Source organism: Balaenoptera ricei, chromosome 19 (assembly GCF_028023285.1).
Source record: "Balaenoptera ricei isolate mBalRic1 chromosome 19, mBalRic1.hap2, whole genome shotgun sequence".
NCBI lineage: Eukaryota > Metazoa > Chordata > Mammalia > Artiodactyla > Balaenopteridae > Balaenoptera > Balaenoptera ricei.
Window position 1 is genome coordinate 60,140,054 of NC_082657.1, and position 26,935 is coordinate 60,166,988.

The following is a 26,935-nucleotide window of genomic DNA, read 5'->3' on the forward strand; positions in this document are numbered from 1 at the left end:
TTTTTGTTTCCAAGTGCACTAAAAAAATGAAGGGACGTTTAGGACAAAGCTAAGTGAGATCAGTTGCGTCTACTGGAAGTAAAATGTTAAATGTGGAGACGGCGACCTTTGGGAGAGCGGCTTACTTGTCCTCGGCGATGATGGGGCTCTGGAAGCAGCAGGGGGGACCACAGCGGCCCGGGTGCCGGTGCCAGAGCCGAGCACGGAAACACGCCAACGACCCACCAAGAACCGCGCCACTGAACAAACTGCTGGAGAATGTCAACTGGTGGCTTTATTTCTTAAAAAAGTTACATTGAAAGAAGAGGTTGAAAAGTCAAGTATACTTGATTTGCACATATTTGCCAAGTCTCACAGGATTCAACCACTTAGATAATTGTTTTTATTGATAACCAGGATATACATATGAAAAGCCTCACATTGAAGCCCACAATACACACGTCCAACCCAGATGACAGATATTGCAGAACAATCTCGGGAAACCCATCAGTCTCCTGTTCTCCTGTTAGTCCTCCAGCTGCAACCCAGAGCCCCCCGTTCACAGCCCACTTTTCTGCAGTGACTGAGTCCATTTCACACCCATCCCACAGCTCGTCTACTCAGCTAGACTGTTGTCCAGTAGGCCCTTTGTGGTTCTGCGCCGGCAGTGGTAGAAACCCTGATCAGGACAGGGGACGGGTTAATGCAAACGAAAGCAAAACAGCTCACAGATGAGCAGAGAGGCGTGGAGACCAGGAGGGAGACACCCACTCTTCTCAGCGCGGGACGTGGGCTCCGGGGACCCCCCAGACCTTGTCAGAGATGGCTTCCTCCTCAGTCCCGCGAAACACCGACAAACCAGGCAAGTTTAAGGCGAGTCCCCAGGGAGGGGAGCTGTTTGCTCTCTGGCATAATTTTAAGCTCTGCACCAAGGGTCCTATCGCTTGTGACGTGGGTAAAGAAACAAAATGATACCCCAAAAAGGTAAAGACTGAAAAATCAAACAAGCTGTCGCCATCCTGAATACTGTCTGCAGGTGAGGCCCACGGGGCCCAGGGGCTCCTGCCTCGCGGCCCCCTCACCTCCTCGGCCGCGCGCGCCCCCTGCACGGCCAGCTGCGCATCAGGCTGCAGGTACCAGGCCGCCGCAGACGCTGCTGTCCGCTCACCGAGGGGCCGTTTACACGCTGCTCATTTGGCCGGAACCAAACAGGTCAGTGCCAAAGCCCTCTCACGCACTCAAGATTTTTAAAACAGGAGGGCAACAGAAGACCACACAGGAATGATTGTTCTTTGGATTGAGATATTCTCCAGTATGCAATACATTCATAGTAAACCCCACGGGAGGGGGGACCCTGCGCAGCTCTCCCCTCTTCCCTGAAACGTCGGTTTCTAAAAAATAGCTTGTCTGTGGCACACGCCCATGACGTGTTATGTTGCCTGAACAACACGGCCCACTTTAAAACACACGTGCACGCACACACACAGACACGCGTGGACTTGCCCACAGGGTCAGGGCCCACCAGCCCCGGGCGGGGAGCGAACCTGCAGCCCCGCCGCTCCTGCGTCCAGGCCCCTCCTGGACCGAGGCGGGCCCTCGGGAATCACGGGGCCGGCGGAGCTCCCCGAAGCCACCAGCCGCAGAAGAATCCCTGGTCACTGGCTTGGCTCGTTTTCTTCATGCCTGAGAAAAGCAGCTCAGCACACAGGATTTTAATAACCCGTGTAACAACCCACGAAACTTCTTAAAAAATGCCAAGTATGTTAACAAAACTCCTAGCTGTGCAGGCAGATGATGACATTTGGCTCCTTCGTGCGGCCACGTCCCTTTGTTACTGGACGGTGACACGGATCAGAGCGCCCAGTTAGTGTGGGAACTCCGCCATCTGTGACCGTAAACGTATAAAACTGCTTGCTGCAAGCAGCTGGTCTGCACGTGCCCTACTGGTCGCAGGTGAGCTGTAGATACCCTTTCCGACCCCGAATAAATAAAGTCCGTGAACAAGTCCCAGCACGAAGCGAGAGCCTCACACCGAGAACTCGGGGCCCCCTTTCCTAGGTCTCGTCGGCAGTCGCCTGAATCGGAAGCCGACGCAGGGGTTCATCCAGAGCAGCGAGGGGGGGCCCCCAAAGACAGACTTCATCCCCTCCCACCGCAGCCTCCGCTCCCACGTCGGCTTCTCACTCTTCAGCCTCTCAATCTCCTGGGGGAGAAAGAAAAGCAAGTGGGCGGCAGCGCCAGGAAAACCCTCAGCAGGTACGGCTCAGGCGAGCGGTGACAACAGGGGAAGCCCCAGCAGACTCTCACGTCCCTCCGCACGTGGGAACGGGGCGTCGGGGTCAGCAGCGGGGGCTCTCCTGGCACCAGCCCCGCGGCCCCCGAGCACAGCCAGGCTGCAGCCACCAGCGGGGGGACAGCCTAGGCAGCCCCAGAGGCAAAGGGGGAGCCAGTCCTCCGGGCCAGGGGTTGATCTTTTTTTCCACGTATTGTATTACAAATATTCATCAAGCACCTGCTCTGGGCCTTCAGTTCAAAGACATGAAGGTGCCCAACTCCCTGCAGCTGCCAGGGGGCAGGGCCTCCTAGAAACGGAATGTGCCGGCTCTCCCTGCCCGGCTCTGTTGACTCTCAAATCCCGGGGACGCTTGAAACCCGAGCTGCACGCAGTGAGGGGGGCACGTGCGGCGATGCTGTCACGGCCCCTCGGGGCTGCCCCGTCCGCCTCCCAGGTAACACGCGGGCCCCCGCTGTCCACAGCGGTGCGGCCCCGCGGCTCGTGCTCCCACCAAGGCCTAAGCAGACGCGGCGGAGGAGAAGCGTACCGTTTCATCGCTGCATATGGAGTGGATCTGGGTGCCGAACATCACTGCGGTGAAAGTGAAAAACAGCAGACCCTCAAGGCACAGGAAGATCAACAGGATTACAGTGACTGGAGGTGAAAAATCACTGCATTCTGTGAACGAGAAGAGGCTGGCTGTGACTGGACACCCGAGCGCGGCGGGCATCCCAGGCCACAGGTTGCGGGGTTCAGCTCACGGAAGAGCCGCCTCCGTGCCGCCCTCAGGCCGGCGTCCACGGAGGAAGGAGCGCGTTTTGTAAACAGGCACACCCGCTGTCCACCGGGGGCGGAAGGCAGCCCTGCCAGGCAAGAATCCACACCACCACTTCCTGGTCGGCGGATTCGCAAGGTTCTGTATCACCCCAGGTTTCTGCTGAGCCTGTATTCGTGTACTGCACTGCGTACTAAAATACAGCTAAAGCCAGAAAAGACGAGAGTCGTGTGTGCCTCCACCTGTGAGCAGGCCCCACTCGGGCGCACACCCAAGTCCAGGGCCGCCCAGCTCGCGCCTGCCTGGCCTGGCTCCCCTCGCGGGGCGACTGGTATCAGCCACGCCCGGTCGACCAGCCGGCGCACACACAGGCCCGCTGGGAACAAGACGCATTCTCGCCCAGCCTCAAAAATCTGCAAAGTACAAATGAGACTCAGCAGAAACTATTAGCTGACTCAGGAGGACCAAGCGTATGTACGTGGCTTCGTTATAGCAAAAGGGCAGTGTAAGAACTGCCCCATCCTCTTTTCTTTAAAAGCTCAATTAATTGCTAAAACACCGAAGCGGATTTCCTTCGAAACCGGAGGACCCCTTCTTCCTCCCTTCTTCCGCTGCCTCCCCTCACCCCCCACGGCGTGCACTTACCATTCCACTGCCCTCGGACGCAGGCGACAAACTGCAGCCCGCAGAGCACGAGCGCGTGCACGGACGCCAGCGCGATGTACATCTGCGGGGAGACACCCGTTAGCCCACCCGAGGACGAAAGGCCGCTGAACCGCACGTTTACTCCTGATCTCATGTGTCAGTGAAAATGAGTGAGGGAAGGAATGACAGCAGCAGTTGACCTCCGCCTCGCCAGGACCACACGGGACCAAGGACAGTAATCCACAGTGGGGAAGTACGTTCTACCACTTCAGCAAGAGCCTATTAACAACTGTGGTTCAAGGTATCTGGGAGAGAATTAAATCACAGTAAAACACCTAGAATAACACAAGCAACATACACTCATCTGGTGGACTACTTCCTACCAATGACAGCACAGGTATAATGCGAGTCCCAGAGAAGAGGCTGCAGGTCTGACGTCAGAATAAACTTACTGGCTCCAGGTAAGATTCCAGATAAAGAACTTACTACAAGTCACTGACGACGCGAGTATCTTTACTCACAGTGAAGAGCACGAAGAATCTCTGATTCTTTTCTCCGACGCAGTTGTTCACCCAAGGGCAGTGGTGGTCCATTTTCCGAATGCATCTTCTGCAAATACTGAAAAGGAGCAGTTAGATTTCCACTATTCCACGCGCGGAGGGAACACCACCCAATGAAGACAGCGCTGGGGGGAGGCCACCCAGGGGGCCTCCTGCCCCGGGGAAGGGGTCCCGGCAGGGGTGGGTCTATGGCTGTGGGGTAGGGGTCCCTGTAGTGGTTGGGGCTCAGGCTGCACCTGGGAAAGTTTCCCTCCAGTGGTGGGTGCTCGGGTGCCCTGCGGAAGGGGTCCCGGCAGGGGTGGGTCTATGGCCGCGTGGGGAACAGGTCCCTGCGGTGGTGGGTCTATGGCTGCACCTGCGAAGGGTTCCCTCCAGTGGTGGGTGCTCGCGCTGCCTGGGGAAGGGGTCCAGCAGCAGTGGGTGCTCTGGCTGCACCGGGGAAGGGCTCCCTCCAGTGGTGGGCACTTGGACTGCACTATGAAGGGTCCCTGCAGCTTGGGCACTCAACATGCCCTGGGGAAGCGGTGCCTGCAGTAGTGGGGGGCTCAGCCCCAAGTAAGGGGTTACAGCAGTGGTGGGTCTGTGGCTACTGGGGAAGGGGTCCCTCCAGTGGTGGGTACTCAGGTTGGCTAAGGAAAGGGGTCCCTGAGGGTGGGTGTGGGTGAACAGGCTGCCCTGGGGGAAGGGCTCCCTGCAGCAGTGGGTGTTATGGCTGCAACAGGGAAGGGGTCCTAGGAGGAGTGGGTGCTTGGGCTGCCCTGTGGAAGGGGGTCCCTGTAGCAGGGGTTGCTCTCGCTGAATCGGGGAAGGGGTCCCTCCAATCGTGGGTGCACAGGTTTCCCTGGGGCAGGGGTCCCTGCAGTGGTGGGTGAACAGACTGTCCTGGGGAAGAAATCCCTTCAGCGTGGGCTCTGGCTGCGCCGAGGCAGGGGCCCCTCCAGTCATGGGCGCGTGGGCTTCCCCGGGGCAGGGGTCCCAGCACTGGCGGATGCACTGGTGCCGCAGGTAAGGGGTCCCTGCAGTGCTGGGTGCTTGGGTTCCCCTGGGGGAGGGCCGCCATACCTGCAGTGGTGGGCGCGCTCGGGCTTGATACAGCAGCACTTGGGGCACTTGTAGATCACTTCTCCAGGCTTCAGCTGCAAACTCTCCATGTATTCTTTAGTAGCATTCCCTTTGGGTACTGCCCCCTACGGTTTAATAACAATGCATTTTAGCTGGGGGGAAGGAAGGTTAAAAAACATCAGTAAATTTAGGAATTAGTCTTGGGTGTTATATATCATGATATAATTTATAATGCTGTAGTTGCCACTTATATTAATATGAAAAATAACTATTACTCAGGCAGGACCAGAAGTTTTATTTTTCATGGAAAGTAACATGCTTTAAAATGAATTCAAAATATAGAGTGCGTCATCCTTCATACGGCGAGTCACCTGGGTTTTTCAAACTTCATGCAGGTCGTGCCAGAGGTGAGGTGTGTTTGCGAAGCCACTCCAGCCCCAGGGCAGCTGGCGTCCCTAGGGTGCAGCCGGCCCTGCGCACAGCTCCTGGGCAGGGTTTCCGTGATAAGCACACCCACAGGTTTCCTATCAGCTGCAGCAGGGGAGCACTGAACAAAGCAATCTCAAAAAGGACTTTATCTTGTGTGTTTAAAGTTATGTAATGCATCTCTGCCAACCTAATCACGAGAGTGTCACACACAAGCCCCAAGCCCCCACCCACCCCCCCCCCGCCTCCCCCAGGCGTCTGGCCCCAGGGGCAGGAGCTGCGGGGCTGTAAGTGTGTGTCTGCAGGAGCCCTGAGCACTAGGGGAGCTTGAGAGGTACGAGGAATCTGGAAATGGGAGCCAGAGCCAGAGAGCCCCGTACACGGGACGGCAGTGGGCCCGAGCGGAGGGCACTGGGCCTGAGTAGGCTGCAGAGGGGGAGGAATTGTTCTTTGGGCAGTGGAGACAGAAAGTGGAGATCACGTTTGGAAGATCATTCTGGGCACCGTGGCCTGTGGACTGGGGAACAAGGCCCAGACCCCGTTTCTGTGCCCCACGGAGCCTGTCCTTCACACAAATGCACGTTTCTGGAGAAGGAGCCCCGCTGGGAGGAGCCGAGCAGGGGTGAGAGCACGGGGAGATGGCAGGCACGCCGCTGTCAGCAGGAGCTGCGCTGGAGCTCCTGAAAGCCCACTGCCCGGCTGGACGGGATCCCGAGCCAACCTCTGCGGGGCCAGGGCCGACACCCACGTCTGCAAAGCCCAGCAGGCGCGTGTGGAGACCCAGGCCCACTGGCTCCAAGGCCCCCGGGGAGCCGGACAGGCGGCCCTGTCACCAGCAGGAGTGAGGCCCCACAAGGTGCCCCGGGTTCGGGGGGGAGCACAGGAAGGGCTGCAGGCAAAATGGGAAGGTTCACTGCCCTACCCTCCCCTGCAGCTGACTGCCCTCCAGATGGGCACCGGTCAGTCCCCCATCCTAACACAGGGAAGCTGCTGTGGTCGAGATCCTGGCCTTAACACGCCACCTGTCTCCTTAATCTACAGCGTAAAAAAAGTTCAGGGTTTAAAGGCTCACTTTTGAGAATTTACATCAGAAGGTCAGGTCCAGCATTTTACTCAATTTTCCCAACACCGGCCGCTCCTGATGACAGCTCGGGTCACACGTTTCATAAGACGATGGAATGGACCAGGTTTAGCCACACACACGCTGTTTCCACGGTAAAACACGTGACCTGACACACTTCTGCGGAGCACGGCACCCCACGCCGCCCGCTGGTTAAAGAGCGCTCCTGCGACCACTCACGGAGAACAGGTGTGCATCTCGAGGGGGAGACACGTCAGGTAACACGTAACAACCAGCCCGCGTGGAGACGAAGGCGTTTTCTGGTCCTTTTTGCGGCTCAGAGCCCTGGGCAGGCGGCCCCTATCTCCCCGCAGTGCCTCCCGATGACCCACCCAGGTCCCCGCGGCTGGTGATCTGCGCTTAGATTCCGTACTCCGAGATGCGCTCTCGCAGGCCAGACACGGAGCAGAAGGGCGGGCCCAGGTCCACTCAGCACCGGGTCTCACCAGGTCACACCAGACGAGCGCCCGCTTCCTCGGCACCACTGGGGGCCCCTCTTCGCTCCATCAAAGAAACCTTCCGAACAGCTGAGGCACATTCCTCAAGCTCGCGTTCGCCTTCGAACCATTTTCAGGGCATGTTTTTTCTAAGACGCACCTTGCGTGTTTCACCTGTGTCCCGCCAGGACTGTGGTCCCTGCCATAGCCACGCCTCCTACCCCAGTGCGGCCCAGACGGCTCCCCTTCGGCACAGCGTCCTCCGGACAGCTTTGCCACTCGCTGCTGCTGCTGCTAGCGCCCGACCTCTCACACCCGCACCCACCCACCTCTGATGCGCCCTGGAGAAGGAAACCAGGTGCCCACGCTTAGGAAGAGTGCTCCCAACCACGGCATACGTATACCCAGGGAAGTTATGATTTGCAAAGCACATTTTCCCCCCGCATATCTTTCCATCTTGACCCCCTGGTTCCCTTCCTGTCACGCATTCTGGATCCCCAGGACCTGAGCTAGGGGCACGGGAGCATGGCGCTTCCCCTAGGTCTACCTGCTAATTCATGGGCAGCACAGGGGACGAGAAGCATGTAAAGACACGTACAGGGATATAAACTGCAAATTCCACAGTGGAAGGAGAGCCACATGACAAAGGACCGTGTTTCTTCAATTTAAAAAATCCCAAGGAACAAGAGGGGACCACCGAGGTGAAAAAGGAGACACGTCAGCCAGTCACAAAGGATAGATCTTATTTGGACCCTGATTCAAACAAAAGAATATAAAAGGACTGAGACGACTGAGGAGACGTGGCCTCCCACTGGACATAGTGAGGAATTCTCCAGCCGCTCCACACGAGCCGCTGGCGCTGGAGCCGTGCTTCTATAAAGAAGAGCCCTTTTGGGGCTTCCCTGGTGGCACAGTGGTTAAGAATCCGCCTGCCGATGCAGGGATCGAGCCCTGATCCGGGAAGATCCCACGTGCTGCGGAGCAACTGAGCCCGCGCGCCACAGCTACTAAAGCCCGCGTGCCACAACTACTAAAGCCCGCGTACCACAACTACTGAGCCTGCGTGCCACAACTCCTGAGCCCACGTGCCACAACTACTGAGCCCGCGCACCTAGAGCCCGTGCTCTGCAACAAGAGAAGCCACTGCCATGAGAAGCCCGCGCACCTCAACGAAGAGTAGCCCCTGCTCGCCGCAACTAGAGAAAGCTCACGCACAGCAACGAAGACGCCACGCAGCCAAAAATAAATAAATAAATTTATATTAAAAAAAAAAGAGCCCTTTTTAAAGATACACACAATTATTTACAAATAAAGTTTTATAATGTCTGAGATGTACTTCCAAATATTCTGGGGAGGGAAAGAAAGGGAGTAGGCGAGGATATCGCTGACACGAGATTGACCACGAGGTGATAAGCAGGGTTCATGACCCTCTTCTCTCCACTTCTGTGTACAATGAAATGTCTGTAAGAAGTTAACGAAAAAGCAAGGGCTTTGGCAACAGATAACTGTTCAAACCCCAGCTTTGCCTCTTGCCAGCTGTGGGTCTCACCTTCTGACGTGATGTACGCCCACCTCCGCAAGGTGCTGGTGGGTTAATGAACGCCCAAAGGCGTCCCAGGGCGCCCGGCACGGGACCAACGGCTCCCGGCACAAAGGCGCCTTAGTGGGCCCTCGGCACACATCTGCTGGTAAGGCTGATGCTTGTCAAACAAGGCTGGGGACAGAGGAGAGCAGGCTCTGGGTGCGGGGCAGCGGGTGGCCTTGCACAATCTCATGCTTCTGAACACTGAGACTCACCTCCGGAGGTGAGCTTGCTGCCTTGTGACCGATCAGCTCCCTGATCCATCAAGTGTCAGAGACCCCATCTTCCTTTCTGCTCCCCCCTCAAAGGACCAATAACTCTTCTCAAGAAACAACCCAAGCCAGAGCCAATCCTAGCAAAGAGCGACTGTTCCTACTGGCTTAGTAAAAGGACGTCCAGCAGAGAACTGGCCTCACCCCGGGTGGCGTGACAGCTCTCGTTCAGCCCAGACTGGACCCCGGGTTGAAGGTGATCTGCAGAGAGGAGAAAGCAGCCGCCCTGATGAGAGGACGGAGCGGACACCCGACCCCGCTGGCCACGCAGTCTCCCCGCCACTGTGGGTCTGGAACCCAACGCTCCCAATTCCCTCTGGTGTGAGGGGCCACCGTCTTCACTAGGCGGCAGCGGGGCCAGGATGCCGGGACAGACGGTAGCGTCTGGCGGCTCGGTCGGCCTCTCCCCGCCTCCTTCCCGACAGCTTCCCCACCCCAGTGCCAACGCCTGCCCGGGGCCAGACGCTCCCCTGCCCTGGGCTCCTCACAGCCCGCTGGGTGCCCTCGATTCTATTCACACTGACTCCCGGTGGATTCTGTAACTTGCCACTGGAGTCCTGACGTGTGGCATGGCGGAAACAGTGACATCTAGATGTCAAGACGGAGGACTTGAACGGACAGTTCTCCAAAGACCTACAAATGGCCGAAAGGCCCAGCATCATTAGCCATCAGGGAAATGCAAATCAAAACACAATGAGATATCACTTCACCGCCATCAGGATGGCTCTCATCAAACACACGAACAGCCACCTGAGGAGGTGGAGAAGCAGGACCCCTTATGCTGCCGGGCGGGGACTCTTAATGCCTTGCAGCCGCCATGAAAAACCACCCTCAGCAAGTTCATCGTAGCGTGAACACGTGACACGGTAATTCCACTCCTGGGGCTCTACCCAAGAGAAACGAAACACAGGTCCACACAAACCTGGTCCACAAGTGTTCACGGCAGAATTGTCCATAACAGCCAGAAAGTGGCAAGAACCCCGATGGCCACCACCTGATGATGGCTATAAACAAAACGTGGCCCATCGCCACAGTGGAACAGTCTTCAGCCGTGAAAAGGAACGAACCACTGACAGTGCACGGTGCGGATGAGCCCTAGAAACCTCGCGCTGAGTGAAGGAAGCCAGACGTCAAGGCCGCGTATCCTTGTATGATTCCATCTATGTGATCTGTCCAAAACAGGCCAATCCAGAGACAAAAAGTACATCAGCAGTTGCCTGGCGCTGGGGGACCTGGGGGGTCGGGGCAGTGACGGCTAAGGGGGGGCAGGGTTTCTTTTCTGGGTGATGAAAATGTCTAAAATGACTGCGGTGATGTGAATACACGAAAATCATCGAACTATACACTGCAAAAGGGTGAATTTTGCGGAATGTGATTAAAAAATGCTTGCATCCAGGACTCACACCCTCCTCCACCTCACGCTCCGGCCCTCAGTGCTTCCATCCAGCTTCTCGGCAGCGAAACAAGTGAAGCGAACACGCCCACCGGGCGCAGAGGCAGCGCGCTGCACACACCTGCTACCCGACCCCCGGCTCTCGGGGCTTCCTGAAGAGAGCTCTGAGGCCTCTTCCCGCGGGAGAGGGGCTGCAGCAGGAGCGGGACCGCGGGGGGCGGGAGGCCTACACTGGTCAGAAGACACAAGCACTGTGATGAGAGGGGCCCGGCCGGGTAGCCCTCCCTCCCCCGGCCCCACCGGGCACACTGCAGCCTGGCACCCGGGCACCGACGTGGTGGCCTCCTCGCCAAAACGCCTACAAACGATGGACCCAGCCCCGTTTTCAACATGCAGGAAGATGGCTGACACCACCGGGGCTCTTCCTACAGCGAACTTAAAGATAATAGCTAACCTCTAGCCCGAAGAAGTTAAATTACTTGCGTGTGATCAAAAGGCAACTGGAAAAATTAGTAAAGCCCTAGATGCCACATACTCAGCTTTCAGTCCATACTTTAGAGAAACGAAGTATTTAAACTAGAAAGGGGGACTTCCCTGGCGGTCCAGTGGCTAAGGCTCCGTGCTCCCAATGCAGGGGGTCTGGGTTCGATCCCTGGTCCGGGGCTAGATCCCACATGCCACAACCAAAGATCCCGCGTGTCGCAACTAAAAAGATCCCGCAAGCAGCAATGAAGATCCCATGCGCAGCAACTAAGGCCCAGCACAGCCAAATAAATAAATAAATATTAAAAAATAAACTAGAAAGGATTTCAGGCATTATTCAGTACACTTTCTTCATGTGAATAAACAGCTCAGTGGAATGTTTTCCATGAATATACCGTGACATCACCTCTCTCTGGGCGCTGGGTTCCTCCAGCGAAGCCATGAGCAATGCCACCAGCCTGCATCCAGGAACTCGTGTACCCCAAGGCTACGGGAGCACGAGGCCCTCCGCCCGGCGCCGCCGCTGGTGCCTCCGCAGCCCAGACCTGGCCGAAAACCCCAGCAAGAGGACAGGTACTCACGGGGTCGGTGAGCATGGTCCTCAAGTGAGACGACAGGGCAAGCACCGCCAGGCAGTTAAAAACGACTCCATTGACCACGGAGTACCAGAAGTCTCTGGAAGGCAGCAGCATGACGAACGTCACCACGAAGTCCGCGTACACGACCAGCAGCCACGTCACGACAGCACAGATCATGCCGCAGCCGTCGCGGATGAACCAGACCCTGTCTGCCACGTCGGCCTCGGACGGAGAGGAGGAAGAAGAGTCGTAGCCGTCACTTCCGGTCAGCAGGGGATGATGTTCGACATCGCGGAGCCGCTGTCCTGGTGACGGCATGGCTTCCCTGCAGGGGCACGGGACACGCTGGTGAGGCTCCCGGGGGCGCACGGCCGCCTGCGGCGGCCCCAGCCGCACTGCGCGAGGACGGCGCGGGGCGGGAGCCAGACGCACGCCCTTGGCACCCAGGCTCCAAGCCCGGCGGAGACGGGGCCTGGGGTACCACGGCCCCACCCACGGGGCCAAGGCCCGACGGCCCGCAGCGCACACAGGCCAGCGGCTGATGAGAGGCTGACAGACCAGGGCTCTTTCACTGCGCGCTTCCACGCCGGCCCACGACCGCAGAGCCCCCAGTTCTCGCCTCACTCTTCCCTGTTTCACTGAGCCCTTCACTCTCACTTCTCCCTCGTTCTAACTGTGACAACGTGCGACCGTGTTCTTGAGGCAGGCTTAACTCTCTGCTGTTTCTAGAACGCCCTTCCTCTTTCAGTCTTTTAACAGTTTCCTTCACGTATCCGTTCTTTCGACAACTCTCCCATATTTCCTAAAGTACCTGATACCCGAGAACACATAGGGGCAGAAACTAAAGGAAAACTTACACTTTTCCTAGCAAACATTTTGCTGCTTCTGTAAACCTATAACCTCCTCTCATCAGCGTTTGATATGAGTAGTAATAACTCATGATAAATAAAGAAAGGGAAACAGTCAGTTCATTTGGCCTTGTTGTTTGAGCAGGGGATGGAAAAACACTGACAGCGCTTTATCAGACGACCCAAGGGCTTTCTCCACTCAGGCGCGGCTTCTTTCAAACAAGCACAGTGCAAGCGACTATGGTCTCCCCAACGTGGGGGAGGAGGGGGAGGGATAAGAATGCTCCTGGGGTCGGGTCTGCTACAACTGATTCACAGCATCAGCTTTGGAATCTTGGCATTACTTTGTTCCTTAACTGTAACTAGAGCACGGTAATGATGAAAACATTTACTGAATGAATGAATTTGCTGATGAGAGTTCCTTCTGCAAATATTTTGCAGAATTCCCTCTTGATACAAAGATACTGACTAGTACAAGACAGAAATGAAATTGTTCCCTACAGTCTGCTCTTAGATCAGACAAAAAGAGCTTTATAATTACTGAAGTGAAGAAACCGAAGATAAGAATTTGGGCAGCCCCGAACCAGCCATTCTTCAGCCAGCACATACTGGACCCGACGGCTGCCTTCCTGCCGAGCCCCTTCCCTCCGCAGAGGCCACCCGCCCCTACAGCGCCCGAAGCTTCTCTCTGCCAAGCAAGTCATCCTGCAGAGACAGTCCTCCTTCCTCTGAAGAGCACTTTGAAAAGGGACTCAGAACATCAGACACGGCTGTCTGGAGAGGGTGCTGGAGCGCGGTTCTGTCTACACCACTGTAAAGCCTGATGCCGTCGGGGGGCTGAGACCCTCTGGAAGGAGGACCAGCTCAGCAGCTCCATGGGCAGTGCGCTCAGCACTCCCTACCTTGAGAGGGCGTCTGTGTCTCAGCCCCCGGCTGGCTGTCAGCCCTCGTGGGAAAGGCCTGGGTCTTCTCTCCGGGCTCCCCGTCGGTGCCCGCACGCCCCTGGGCTCACGGCAAGTGCGCATCTGTTTACAGGCAGACGCAACAACGTGAATTGGTCCCCATCTCAGATCCAGGGAGTGGCCTAGTGACGGCCACAGAAGTTTTTTAGTGAATCATAAATGTTCACCAAAGGCTTAAGCTGAAGAATTCCTCTGACCAGAACCCCTCGGCTCTACGGCTACTTCTCAGGTAAGACGCTTTCCATGAGAAATGGGTGCCCGCCTGCTGGGCAGTGCGCAATCGCTGCGGGGCCACGTGTCCGGAGGCAGGCCAGCTTTGTATCAGCGCACACTTGTGCAGCCCGAGTTCTGCCTGGAAACCAGGACCCTAGTCTTCTGGATGCCGGACCCAGTCCCGATTAACCTTCCTGGCTGAGACACTTGGCGACAGCAGCCGCAGGCCTCCCCCGGGGCTGCAGATGGCAGCTCTATTTGTGAGGAAGGGTGACCGCACACATACCAACTCCAGTGGGCGGGGAGGGACATTCCCAGAAGCACGGTAGGATAGTGAGGCATCATGCCTGTGTGCTTCAGAGCCGAATTTGTAAAAGCCACTAGGAGGCAAAGGGAAAACAATCTGATACCCAAAAGTCACTGCATTTGCAAGAAAGCAATCGATGAACACGGCGAGGGTAGGCTGAACACATTCGGTTATCTGTCATCAAGCGCAGGCACCTTCTGCTGAGTCACAGCACTTACACTTCATTAATGCAACAGGAAGGGAGGGGAGGAAATGAAGAAACAATTCCTTTACACTCAACTAATCTAAAAATGCTGGGAACACAAGAGCAAATGGCACAGCAATTGGCGATGCGAAGCCAGGGCGAGGGCACAGTCTCACTCTGCGCTGATACCCCATCGCTGGTGACTGAATACTCTGCGAGATCATGTCTGAAAAAAACCTGCAAGCACTGTGCACTGACCGACGGTTTTTCTACTTTAATGTCCAGTTTAATGGGATTCTGTCTACACTCCTGAACCTGAGCTGTTTATCCTCGTGTTAGATCAAGCCCCGTTTCCCAGAACACTAAGAGCAACACTGCGGACCTCCATTATTTAAGGGACAGCCACTCAAGCAAAACCCTTCCAGTGGCTTACACTTGAGAACGCCCCTCATCGTGTAATACCTGCTACTAACTGATCGACTCTCTTCATGGAATCTTCCTCCAGGGACACACTCTCCTTTTAGCGTAGGTGGTAAGCAAACCAAAGACGATACGTGAAGAAAAAGATTTACTTGTCACCATTAACCATCTGAACTGCCCGTATTTGCCTTTTCAAAGGTGTGCAAGTTAGTGTCAGCTGTTAGAGAGGAAAGTGTTTAGAGACCTAAATAATCACTTACCTCACAAATTATTTTTAGACATTACTTGAACATTTTGTGCCTTTTCTTCAGGATCTTAAGGTGCATACTGTCCTATGTGACAGGATCTGAAAGATAATAAAATCTGATTAGAAAAGGTACTTATTTTATGACCAAAGTGCACACTATTTCTTAGTGTATGATTAATTTTTGGAGCACATGTAACCAATGTGACGCTTCACACCTGAAGTTCCGTTATTCAGAACTATCTTTAACTATGAAATCATGACTCCTCTAGGTTTTCGTTACTAGTAAACTGATTGACAATCCTGAAAATTAAGTAATTTATTTTAAACCTCTCTGTTCTACCCTCTTGTTACTTTAGCCCTGGTTTTAAATACAAATCTCTAAGCCAAAATCCCTGAGAAAGAGCCCCAGGGATAATCCAGACCAAATCTGGTCAACCTGCATTTCAACAGGCGACAACTGTTCACTGTTCACCAGCCACAGCAGAGGAATTACAGAAAAGACGAGAAAGAGGTGAGAGGGGCCCCAGGCCCCGCTGGGGGAGGGTGCCCCGGGGGGAGGGGCCAGGTGCACGAAGGAGCGGGCGGAATGAGGGAGGAGCCTCCCAGTCTGGCAGCGTCTCCCACTGGGCTCACTGGCAGGTGGGCAAGCAGACACAGCCTCCTTAGAAGCACTCATCTGGCCCAAGAAAAAAGGCCGAAGACACCAAGATGCAGGGTGTCCCCCTCCCAAAGAGGTCAGATTGCTGCCAGGTTTCCCTAAGACCAGGGCCGCCAGAGGACAAAGGACCATGGACACAGACGCTCCTGGTACATCTCATTCTTAAATAAGAACCAAGAGCCAACGGATGTTCTGGAGAAAGCTCAAACAGGTCTCATGAAAGAGCCCCAGAAAGAAAAGAGAGAAACAGGAATTCAAAGCAGGCATAATGCACAGAGAAGAAAACTTAAGAAGAAATAAGAGACTGCATCTGTGAGACAAAGAGGAACATTCTGAGAACTTCCTAGTTATTGAAAAATAAAAATATGATGGTAGAATTTTTTAATCTTACAAAACAGGATTGGAAGAGAGAATGGGGAAATTTCCCAGAAAGGAGAACTAAACAACAAAGGGGGGGAATGGGGGAAGGATAAACTTGGAGTTTGGGATTAACATATACACACTACTATACAGAAAACAGATAACCAACAAGGACCTCCTGTACAGCATAGGGAACTATATTCGATACCTTGTAATAACCTATACTGGGAAAGAATAGATATACACATATATAAAACGGAATCAGTCTGCTGTACACCTAAAACTAACACAACATTGTAAATCAACTAAAAAACAAACAAAAAGACAAAGACCTTAGGAGACAAAATAAAATGAAATCAGAGGACCAACCCAGGAGGTCCATCTTCCGAACAAGAGGCCTGGCCGAGGCACCCCCGAACGAGACGTCCTTCCTCCGCGCCGCTCCACCGCCACCCAGGCTGGCGGCCCCATGTGCCTCGCAGCCTGCACGCTCTGTGTGCATCTGATACCCTTCCAACGTAACATGTTTCTCCCCGCAAACCCTCAGTTGGTGTCTGTTTTCTGAAACCAAGACCCCTGACTAGGACACCAGGGGGCTGGCGTGGAAGAGGGTGAGGGGACTGGGGGGGGGGGGGGGGTCGAGGGGTGGGCAGGGTAAGCGCCCCTGGTCTCCTCCACGGAACACGCTCTGGTGCCCCTCCCAGTAACTGGGGGCTGCTCGCTGCCTCCTGACCGGGAGTGCCCCCACCGCCGGGCCCAGCTCTGCTGTCAGGCTCCCCTGCCCACCCGACCCTGCAAGTCTCCTCAGGACCCGTCCTCCCTCCACAAGGACCTGGACAACCTCCCCGCACCCGTCACCGCCACCCTGCACACCAAACGTTCCCTAGCCTATCAGTGGCTCTGAGTCCCCTCTGAACTTTTCAGTAACAAATGTGGCCATGAACCACAGGCTGCTTAAACTAACGGAGGTGACTTTTAAAATATGGCATTTATATATATGGTAACTTTTTTCAAATATCTATGCAGTAACCAACAACTTTAAATGCCAAATAACATGCTGAACCAGCAATGCCTAATTACGCCTCGTAATACTTTCAACTTTTCATTCACATTCATTTTGAATATCTTCAAATGAGCTTATGTTAGCACTGTTTTAAAAGAAAACCGGCTTTGCAAAACACAGGACTGCCCATTGCAGTCCTCAGGTCTACAGCACAATCTCTACAATGAGACCAAATCCCCAGTGACTTTTATAAATTTTAAAAAATAACCAACATGGCAACCACTTCGGAAAGCGGTCTGGCACTTTCTCAGAGTTAAACCAATACCCGCCCTGTGGCTCAGCAATTCCACTTCTAGGTATTTTCCTCAAGGTGAATATGAACACAAAACATGTACAGAACTGTTCACAGCTGCTTCATTCATAACAGTCACCAAACCAGAACAACCCAAACATCCCTCACCAGGAGATGAATAAACAAACCATGGTATATTCGTACAAGGGCATACTAAAACGGGGTGGCGGGATTACGGATACATGCAACGATGTGGATAAACCTCAAAAAATCACGCTAAGTGAAAAAACCAGACAAAGAATATGTACAGGAGGAGTCCCTCTCCATGGCACTCTAAACCAGGCGAAGCTAGTTTATTTTGAAAGAAATCAGAACGGGGTTGGAGCACAAGAGGGAATGACGGAGAGCCCCAAGGTAAGTTTCTGAGTTGACGGAAAGGGCAGCAGGCTACGCGGGCACACGCACTGTCAAACCAAATTCAATGAGCTGTTAAAATTACACACTTAAAATTGTGCATTTCATTGTACGTTAACTATGCCTCAATTAAAACACGAACAGGAGAAAAAATAACCAGCACAGGTACACGTGCAGGTGTAAAAGGGTGTAGTAACAGCCAAGTTCTAAGTGCTGCTGAAACCGTTCTCTCCCTACAGACACTGCCTTCCGAGCCAGACCCTGTCTCAGTTTACTTTTAACAGTATCTTGGGGCAAGTGTCTTAAACTCCTCCCCTCACTTTTTTCCCCATGTTTATAAACAGAAAATGCATTTCTCATAAACAAAACAGGTAAACAAAAGACATCAATATACTTTGGTGATCAGTTGCTACAAAAAAGAATGAAGTTCCAATGATTTTCACTGTTGCAATAAAAGGAAACGTCTACCCTAGAGTCTGGTATTCACGTGTACGTTAAAACATTGCTTAAACTCATCACTGTTTTACTATTCATACGCCCACTGCTGACCTATAAGAAACAGGAATAAGCACATCTCTGCTTCAGGCACAGAAGCAGCATGTGAGGCAAACACAGGCCGCGAGATGTGCTGAATTCAAACGTGGGGGCGGGGCCTCCAAGCTGCAGCCTCCACGCGAGGCCAGGCCGAGGACGCGCGACCTCGGACAGGCCCTCAGCCCACGAGGGCTCGCGGGAGAGAGGCGGGGACCGGCCTGGTAAGCGATGTGCGCGGTGTTATCCCCAGTGGCACGCAGAGGGCGATGAGGGAGAGATGACAATCGCTTATCCCGTCCAGAGGAACCAGAAAAGTGTCGGGTAGGACGACAGCAGGAGTGGGCCCACAGGACAGGCAAGATCCGCACAGGAGAGGACAGTGCGAGAGGCACAGAGGCGGGAAGGGCAACCCGCGGGCTACAGGGCCCCGGGCTCAGTGCGAGGGAGGGCGGGAAGGCAGGGAAGGGGAGGCCGGGGCCCCGCACAAAGCACTCCGAAGGCCGAGCTAGGCAGCCTGAAATTCTGTACGTCATTCTGCTGCAAAGGGAGACTGGAACTTCGGTCAACAGACAAATGTTTTAGCAAGATAACTGGTGACAAACTAAGATTAGGATGGAAGGAGGAAGACGGGCAACCGGGAGGCAGCTGCCATGCCCCAGAGCAGAGCTGACAGAGGCGGGGCCAGGAGGGGAGCAGGGGCCTGAAGGGGACGAGCCGGGGTTAGGAAGGACACCTAGGCAGGAAGGCTGGCTGCAGCAGTCAACACACACACGGGGCCGGGACCTTTTCCCAGCAGTTTCGGTAAAGAGCCAAGAGCTTGCAGACTGCGTGGTGAGAAAATTAAAGAAGCAAATTTGTTTAAATGCGGTTAAGTGAAGGACATATGTAGCTGGAAGGAAAAAACATTTTTTTCAATTTCCCCTCTTACGTATTATCTCATTTAAAGCTACGATGGGGCTTCCCTGGTGGCGCAGTGGTTGGGAATCCGCCTGCCAATGCAGGAGACACAAGTTCGAGCTCTGGTCCGGGAAGATCCCACATGCCGCGGAGCACCTAAGCCCTTTCGCCACAACTGCTGAGCCTGCGCTCTAGAGCCCGCGAGCACAGCTCCTGAGCCCGTGCGCCACAACTACTAAAGCCTGCGCGCCTAGAGCCCGTGTTCAGCAACAAGAGAAGCCACCGCAATGAGAAGCCTGCGCACCGCAACAAAGAGTAGCCCCCGCTCTCTGCCACTAGAGAAAGCGCGTGCGCAGCAACGATGACCCAATGCAGCCAAAAATAAATTAATTAATTAAAAAAAAAATAAAGCTATGATGAACCTTTCAACAAGACAAAATTCTATTTATTGTGTAAGCTGACTTCATCCTCACTGGCTCCCAATAAATAGAATTAACGTGGCTTCTGCAACGAATTTTAATTTGTGTAACAAATGATTGCTTTGTCCAAGTATTTAATTGATGTGATGCCTTGTTTTCATTTTATATAAAACCTTTTATACTGTTCCAATAAATATCTTTATTAGTAAAAAATAATAATAATAAATAAAATAAGAGGACGGGACCAAGATGGCGGAGGAGTAGGACGAGGAGCTCACCTTCTCCCACAAGAACACTGAAAATACCTCTACAAGTGGAACGACTCACACAGAACAGCTACTGAACGCAGGCAGAAGACCTCAGACTTCCAAAAGGGCAAGAAAACCTCCGCGTAACCAGGTAGAACAAAAGGAAAAAGGAAAAGAAAGGAACGTAGACGGGGCCTGCGCCCCAGGCAGGGAGCTGTGGAGGAGGACAGGTTCCCGCATCCTGAGAAGCCCCCTCGCCGGCGAGGAGGTCAGCCTGGACGGACGGGGCGCGTCGGAGCCCAGCAGGAGAGCACAGCAGCCGGTGTGCGGAAGGCAGCACAGAGAGCCGCCTGCACAGGAGGCCGGCGCCGCCACCCGGCGCTCCCCGGCCTCAGATGCTCATCTGCCAGTGCTGAAGCTCAGGCTTCGGAGGTCAGACCCAGGGAGAGGACCGGGGCGGGCTGCGCGGAGACGGCCTGCAGAGGCTGGACTGTGGCAACCGAGCGTGTGCTCGCAAGAAGCCCGGGCCTGTCAGAGAGCCAAGGCGCCGTACTGAGGGGTGCACGAGGAGAGGGGAGGGTCCACCATAAGAGCTTCTTTCCCTACGTGCGCCCCCAGGCAACAGGACACTGCCTGCAGGAGCTCTGCGGGCGGGCACGAGTCGCTGCCGCCATCGCGGGCTCCAGAGGCAGGCACAGGCCACCGCTATGAGACCTGTGAGCAGCCGCCAAGTGCTGCCCCCGCCATCCCGGGAGCGCACAAGGGCGGCTGCACCTGCACACCCCATGTCAAGGGAATAAAAGCCAGCACGTGCTGAGGAAACAGACAGCAAGCGTCCAAACTAAAAGCAGCCCCTCCATTCTGGAAAAGATGGCGGAGTAGGAGGATCGAGTTCACCTCCTCTCACAAAAACACCAACATCACAACGAACTGCTGAACAACCATCGACAAAAAAGACTGAAACCTACCAAAAAAGATACTTTACATTCAAAGACAAAAAAGAAGTCACAATGAGACGGTAGGCTAGGTGCTTTCCTGCCAAGACAATTAACAAAATGGCAATAAGAACATACATATAATTACCTAAAATTTAATGGGATTCGTAATGGATACAAAAACAAGACCCGTATATATGCTGTCTACAAAAGACCCACTTCAGACCCAGAGGCATGTGCAGACTGAAAGTGAGGGGATGGAAAAAGGTATTCCATGCAAATGGAAATCAAAAGAAAGCTAGAGTAGCAATACTCTTAGCAGATAAAATAGACTTTAAAATAAAGACTGTTACAAGAGACAAAGAAGGACACTACATAATGATCAAGGGATCAATCCAAGAAGATATAACAATCGTAAATATATATGCACCCAACATAGGAGCATCTCGATATATAAGTAAGGCAAATGCTAACAGCCATAAAAGGAGAAATCGACAGTAACACAATAATAGTGGGGAAATTTAACACCCCACTTACATCAATGGACAGATCATTCAGATAGAAAATCAATAAGAAAACACAGGCCTTAAATGACCATGAAACCAGATGGACTTAATTGATATTTATAGAACATTCCATACAAAAGAAGCAAAATACACTTTCTTCTCAAGTGCACATGAAACATTCTCCAGGACAGATCATACCTTGGGCCACAAATCAAGCCTCAGTAAATTTAAGAAAACTGAAATCATATCAAGCATCTTTCCGACCACAGTGCTATGAGATTAGAAATCAATTCGGGGGGCTTCCCTGGTGGCACAGTGGTTAAGACTCTGCGCTCCCAATGCAGGGGACCCAGGTTCGATCCCTAGTCCGGGAACTAGGTCCCACATGCATGCTGCAACTAAGAGTCCGCATGCCACAACTCAGGACCCGATGCAACCTAATAAATAAACAAATATTTATAAATAAATAAACAAATAAATATTTATTTGTTTATTTTTGGCTGTGTCGTGTCTTCGTTGCTGCGCTTGGGCTTTCTCTAGTTGCGGTGAGCGGGGGCTACTCTTCATTGCAGTGCACGGGCTTCTCACTGTGGTGGCTTCTCTTTGTTGTGGAGCACGGGCTCTAGGTGCGCGGGCTTCAGTAGTTGCGGCACATGGGCCCAGTAGTTGTGGCTCGTGGGCTCCAGAGCGCAGGCTCAGTAGTTGTGGCGCACGGGCTTAGCTGCTCCACGGCATGTGGGATCTTCCCGGACCAGGGCTTGAACCTGTGTCCCCTGCATTGGCAGGCGGATTCTTAACCCCTGTGCCACCAGGGAAGTCCCAATAAATATTTTAAAAAAAGAAAGAAAGAAAGAAAGAAATCAGTTCGGGAAAAAAAACCTGTAAAAAACACAAACACACGAAGGCTAAACAATATGTTACTAAACAACCAATGGATCACTGACGATATCAAAGAGGAATTCAGAAAATACCTAGAGATGAATGACAACAAAAACAAGACGATCCAGGACCTGTGGGACACAGCAAAAGCAGTTCTAAGAGGGAAGGTTATAGCAATACAGTTTTACCTCAGGAAACAAGAAAAATCTCAAACAACTTAAACTTACACCTAAAGCAACTAGAGAAGAAAGAACAAACAAAACCCAAAGTTAGTAGAAGGAAAGAAATCATAGGGGCTTCCCTGGTGGCGCAGTGGTTGAGAATTTGCCTGCCAATGCAGGCAACATGGGTTCGAGCCCTGGTCTGGGAAGATCCCACATGCTGCGGAGCGACTAAGCCCGTGCGCAATGAAAGCAATGAAGACCCAACGTAGCCAAAAATAAAAATAAATGAAAGAAAACAAATAAATTTTTTAAAAAAAAGAAAAGCTATGGTGAACCTAAAGAAGGATTTGGTCTCCCTATTCTACAGATGAGCCACCCCGGACCCCCAGTTAGTCTGGGACCTCCACACAAGTCCCACCATGCTGCTTCTCGGTTTGAACAGGCCACACTTTTAAAAAGCCTAGGACAGCCCCAAAGTGATGTAACGAAAAGAGACTGAAGACTGTATGCCTAGTTAAGCCAACTAAACAATCAGATTAAGAAACTATAAACCAAGAGGTCCTGGCATGGTTGCTTTTTTCTTTCTCATTTTATGCTTATTTGAGCTTTTCCTGCAACTACAAAAGCAACATAGGCTCACTTTTTCTGTTTTTAGAGAACAAGGGTCCCAGTTTGCAGACGCAGGGGCTGACGGCTGACAGAGCAGAGGGACCCTTCTTCCCTAGGCGGGGGAGGGTGGGGGAGAGGGTACAGAGAAGATGGGCAAAGCGCAGCTAAAGCAGGTCCCACCCCACACGCTGTTCTGAGCAGGCAGGAGGTGGGCTGTGGGTGCTGGAGGTTGGGAAAAGCTGAGGACGGCGACCGAGACTGGAAAAAGGAAGGGGGGTCGGGGAGGTGGCAAGAGAGAGCTGAAACTCAGCACTGTGGGCCTGACAGCACTGCAAACCCCGGTTCCCAGTAAACACCACAACAGCCAAGCCTTTCATCCACAAGCCCAGCCTAACACCCAAAACCCTACAGGGGTTGGGGATTCGCCATGGAGGGCAGGACGAAGGGGAGCGGCCTGAGAAGCCAGGTGACAGAAAACTGCAAGGAACTGGAGGTCCTGATGAGACTGAGAAGCAGGCCTGGAGGATGTACACGGGGGCCAGGTCGGCCTGAGGCTGGTCGGCGGGGTGTGTGTGTGTGTGTGTGTGTGTGTGTGTACGTGTGTGTGTGTGTACGTGTGTGTGTACGTGTGTGTGTGTGTACGTGTGTGTGTGTGTGTGTGTGTGATTTATCCTCTTCAATGATTCTCCCTTGTACGTTTTCCATCATTTAGTCTAAATTTCATTCTTTCAATTTCTTGATATTTTCTCAACTTAGTATGGTGTAAGATAAATAATTATGACCAAAAACTAAGGCTGCAAGGGGGAATTTTAAGAACTCAGAGGAGGTGTCATCCAGGATAACAGTGAGATCTCACAAGTGGCCCCGCAAACGGGCCGCTCCATAGAGCAGAAGGGAGAAGGACAGCACTTCCGTCCCACGCACGTCCGCACCCGGGGTGATCCGTGCGCTAGGACGGGGCCTGAGTTAGGTCGGGGAGACTCACAGAGAGGGAGACGCCTCCCTGAACTTGGTAAAAGAATGGGGCGCTCAGACAGCCTAGCCCAGGGCCTTGGCCCCAGTGCATTCACTGCCACTGCAATTATGTTCTTGTACGTTCTTTCCATCAATTTGCAATCATCAAAGATTTAGTTTGTGCTTTCAAACCAGACCAGTAATGTATGCCATATGAACCAGTATTTTCTTCTCAAATTACTGAATCTGCAGAACAGAATATTAACCTTTAAGGGAAAAAACCAATGGCATATTAAGTGAACAAAAGCCAAGTCTCAATAGTATGCTGGCACACTGTCCATACTGTGAACAGTAAACTTATGTAACCTTTCCAGAAAGGTCTTTCATACTAAAACAAAACAGGGCAAACTGAAAAACACACAAGGAGCCAAGGCTCTGGGAGAGGAAAGCCAATCTCACGGGGGTGGGGAGGGGATGACACTGGGCTTTTCCCATCCCGCCAGCCACTCTTCAGCCTCCTGCCAGGTCCTTCTCCTCCACAGACATCGAAATGTGGTGGTGCCTGGGCTGGGTCCTGGGTTGTCCTCTTTAGCTACATGCTCTCTAAATAATCTCACAGGATCTCAGTTCCACGTAGTTAGAAAAGATGCACGTGGGAAACTGCCAAACGAATAATGCATTTCTGGTTGTCTCCAATCCGTTACTCAGCAACTCCACGGTAGGGTCAAAGCAGAAACCCCTCCACCCACCAAAACCGTTCTGACCCTACCTTCTAGCAGTGCTTCATATTAGAGCACATTCTTCCCTGCCTGGACCATTGACTTTCGGTAACACTTTGGCAGATTCTCTCACTAAATCTTTAGCAGGTGTTGTGACCCAGCCTGCTGCTGTGCAACACGCTCAAAATTCTCATTCTTTACATCAATCTTCAGCCATGTTACAAAAACAATTTGCTATTTCTCGAGGGGCCGCTAGACAAATTGTTAAACGATGTTCCCAAAGTGCTCCACATCTCCCAGTTCCTCATTTCAGAGTCAATCCTCACGGTTTTCGCCCTGCTCATATATGGCAAATGGATGTTACTCATGTTTCTTCCTTTGGAAAGCTTCAGTTTGTTCATGTATCTATTGACACTTATTCTGGCTTCCTTTGTGCTACTGCCCAGACTGGAGAAGCCACAAAGCACGTTATTACCCACTTATTTCATTGTTTCGCCTTCATGGGAATTCCCCAAATACTTAAAACAGATAATGCCCCTGGATACACTGGTACCTCTTTTGCTTCTTTCTGTGCTACTTTTCACATCACTCACCTTACTGGTATTCCTTATAATCCTCAAGGACAAGGTATTGTCGAACGTGCCCATCTTACCTTAAAACTTACACTTCTAAAAATACAAAAGGGGGAATATGCTAAGACACCCCATGCCTTATTGAATCATGCCTTGTTTACTTTAAATTTCTTGACAGTTGATCGAGCAGGTAACACAGCTTTTGAATGTCTGACAGCCACTTCCGCAGCTCAAGGAGCTTCGGCACAGGTGCTGTGGGAGGACCCTCTGACAAATATATGGAATGGACCTGATCCAGTTTTAATCTGGGGTCGAGGTCATGTTTGTGTTTTTCCTAGAAGTGCTGACTCCCCTCGGTGGCTTCCTGAACAGCTTGTTAAACAGACAGATGACAAGAAAGACCCCGCAGCTGATTCGGAGGATGCAGCGCTTCTCGCTGAATGCGAAGACTGCTCCAGGGAGGGATTCTAAGAGAAGAGGTCAGAAAAGGAGGCGTCCAGCACGAAGGACTCGACAAAGTGATCCTCCGACTTGGGGTCAATTGAAGAAATTGGTGGCTCAAGCTCAGGAATTAGTGACTGCTCAAAAGACTCCTTTTACCCCTATGACAATGTTTTTGGCTATGTTGGCTGTTCTTTCTACCTCTTCTGTTCAAGCTGATGATTTATACTGGGCTTATGTTCCTGACCCCCCTTTGCTACACCTGTTTCCTGGATTGATGCTGAATTCCCTGTATTTTATAATGATACTGTTTTTGGAGATTTTATTGGAAATATTAAGATGGCAAATATGTCTGTGAATTATTCCAATTGGTTTAATTATTTTCCTGTATGTTTAAGTCTGCCAAATTTGGAATCAGGCTGTATTAAAGCTATAGCTTTTGAACATACTGTGCTATACAGTGGAAAGGTAGAATCACAATATGCAACTAATAATAGAGGTATATATCACTTTACTGGTTCTCCTCTTACTTTATATTGTAGGCAGATAGTAAAACAAGAAGATTTATCTACATTTGTGCATTGGTATAAAGATCATCAATTAATTAACATTCAGGAACGTTTTACCCGAGTTAACCCTACAGATCCTTTTAATCATTCTATAATTATTAAGAATTTACAACCTTCTGATTCTGGACGTTATCTATGTGTTTTCTTATGTTGGCAATTATCCCATGCTTTGTAAAATTTGTTCTGCAAAGATATGTTCGTCTCAGTACTGAGCTCCATGGTTTGCGTTTACAACAACATGCTTTACAAAAGAAAAAAGGGGGAGCTGTGGGACGCATGCAGTCTTAGCCGGAGGTAACTCCTGGAGGAGACAGTATGTCTCTCACAAAGCCCTTACCCTTGACTGGGAATGCACTCTTTTTCCCAGGCCTGAGGAATGTAAAAGAGATTAGCAAAGCTATCTCAAGCCAGGAGACCTCAGGGAAATGAGAGTCCTGGTTGTTCCCTATGGCTGGGGGCTGTGTGTGAGCCTGGTTAAGGGAAGATAATGTTCAAGGATAGTTGTTGTAAACTTGTTGACGTCTGTGGCAGTGACTGAACTGAGATGATAAGCAATTCTCTAAGTTCATTGTCTAATAATGAGCTCCTCTTCTGTCTACATTAGATTCAGTAGATTCTAAATAAAGTGCCTTGCAACCATCAGTCGTCTTGGTCCTTCTGACCCCATACTCGCGGTGCTATTCAGTCCCTTGCCCCTCTCCGTCGGGACCTGGAAGACCCTCTGCGGTGGCTGGACCATCGCACCCAGGGCCAGTTTTTACAGATATAAGTCGGATCCTGCCACTCCCTTACCTATTAAAACCAGCCAATTGCTGCCTCTGTGGTTAGAATAAAACCCAAAGGCTACACAGCCCTACCCGGCCCGGGGCCTGTGGACCTCACCTCTTACCTCCCCTCCCACCCGGGCTGTCTCTGTTCCTCTGTCATCACCGCAACAGAATGTTCTCGTAATATCCCCAGCACACCCCGAACTCCACAAACACTTGTTGAGTGA

General features: G+C 52.3%; 1 protein-coding gene across 3 annotated transcripts in view; it reads right to left on the reverse strand.

The window, feature by feature from the left end:
• Positions 1 to 359: 359 nt before the first annotated feature.
• ZDHHC7 (zinc finger DHHC-type palmitoyltransferase 7) overlaps positions 360 to 26,935 on the reverse strand; it is a 32,384-nt gene continuing 5,808 nt past the window's right edge. Inside the window, exons 2-9 of one of the 3 annotated variants that reach the window (XM_059905586.1) lie at positions 14,782 to 14,867; positions 13,338 to 13,460; positions 11,591 to 11,912; positions 5,297 to 5,421; positions 4,196 to 4,292; positions 3,675 to 3,756; positions 2,802 to 2,932; positions 360 to 2,182 (exon numbers count right to left, since the gene is read on the reverse strand). In XM_059905586.1, coding sequence (XP_059761569.1) covers positions 2,006 to 2,182; positions 2,802 to 2,932; positions 3,675 to 3,756; positions 4,196 to 4,292; positions 5,297 to 5,421; positions 11,591 to 11,905 — 927 coding nt within the window. In that variant the 5' untranslated portion in view covers positions 11,906 to 11,912; positions 13,338 to 13,460; positions 14,782 to 14,867 and the 3' untranslated portion in view covers positions 360 to 2,005. The remainder of the gene's footprint in view (positions 2,183 to 2,801; positions 2,933 to 3,674; positions 3,757 to 4,195; positions 4,293 to 5,296; positions 5,422 to 11,590; positions 11,913 to 13,337; positions 13,461 to 14,781; positions 14,868 to 26,935) is intronic. The other 2 variants (XM_059905587.1, XM_059905585.1) reach the window with 2 other exon arrangements.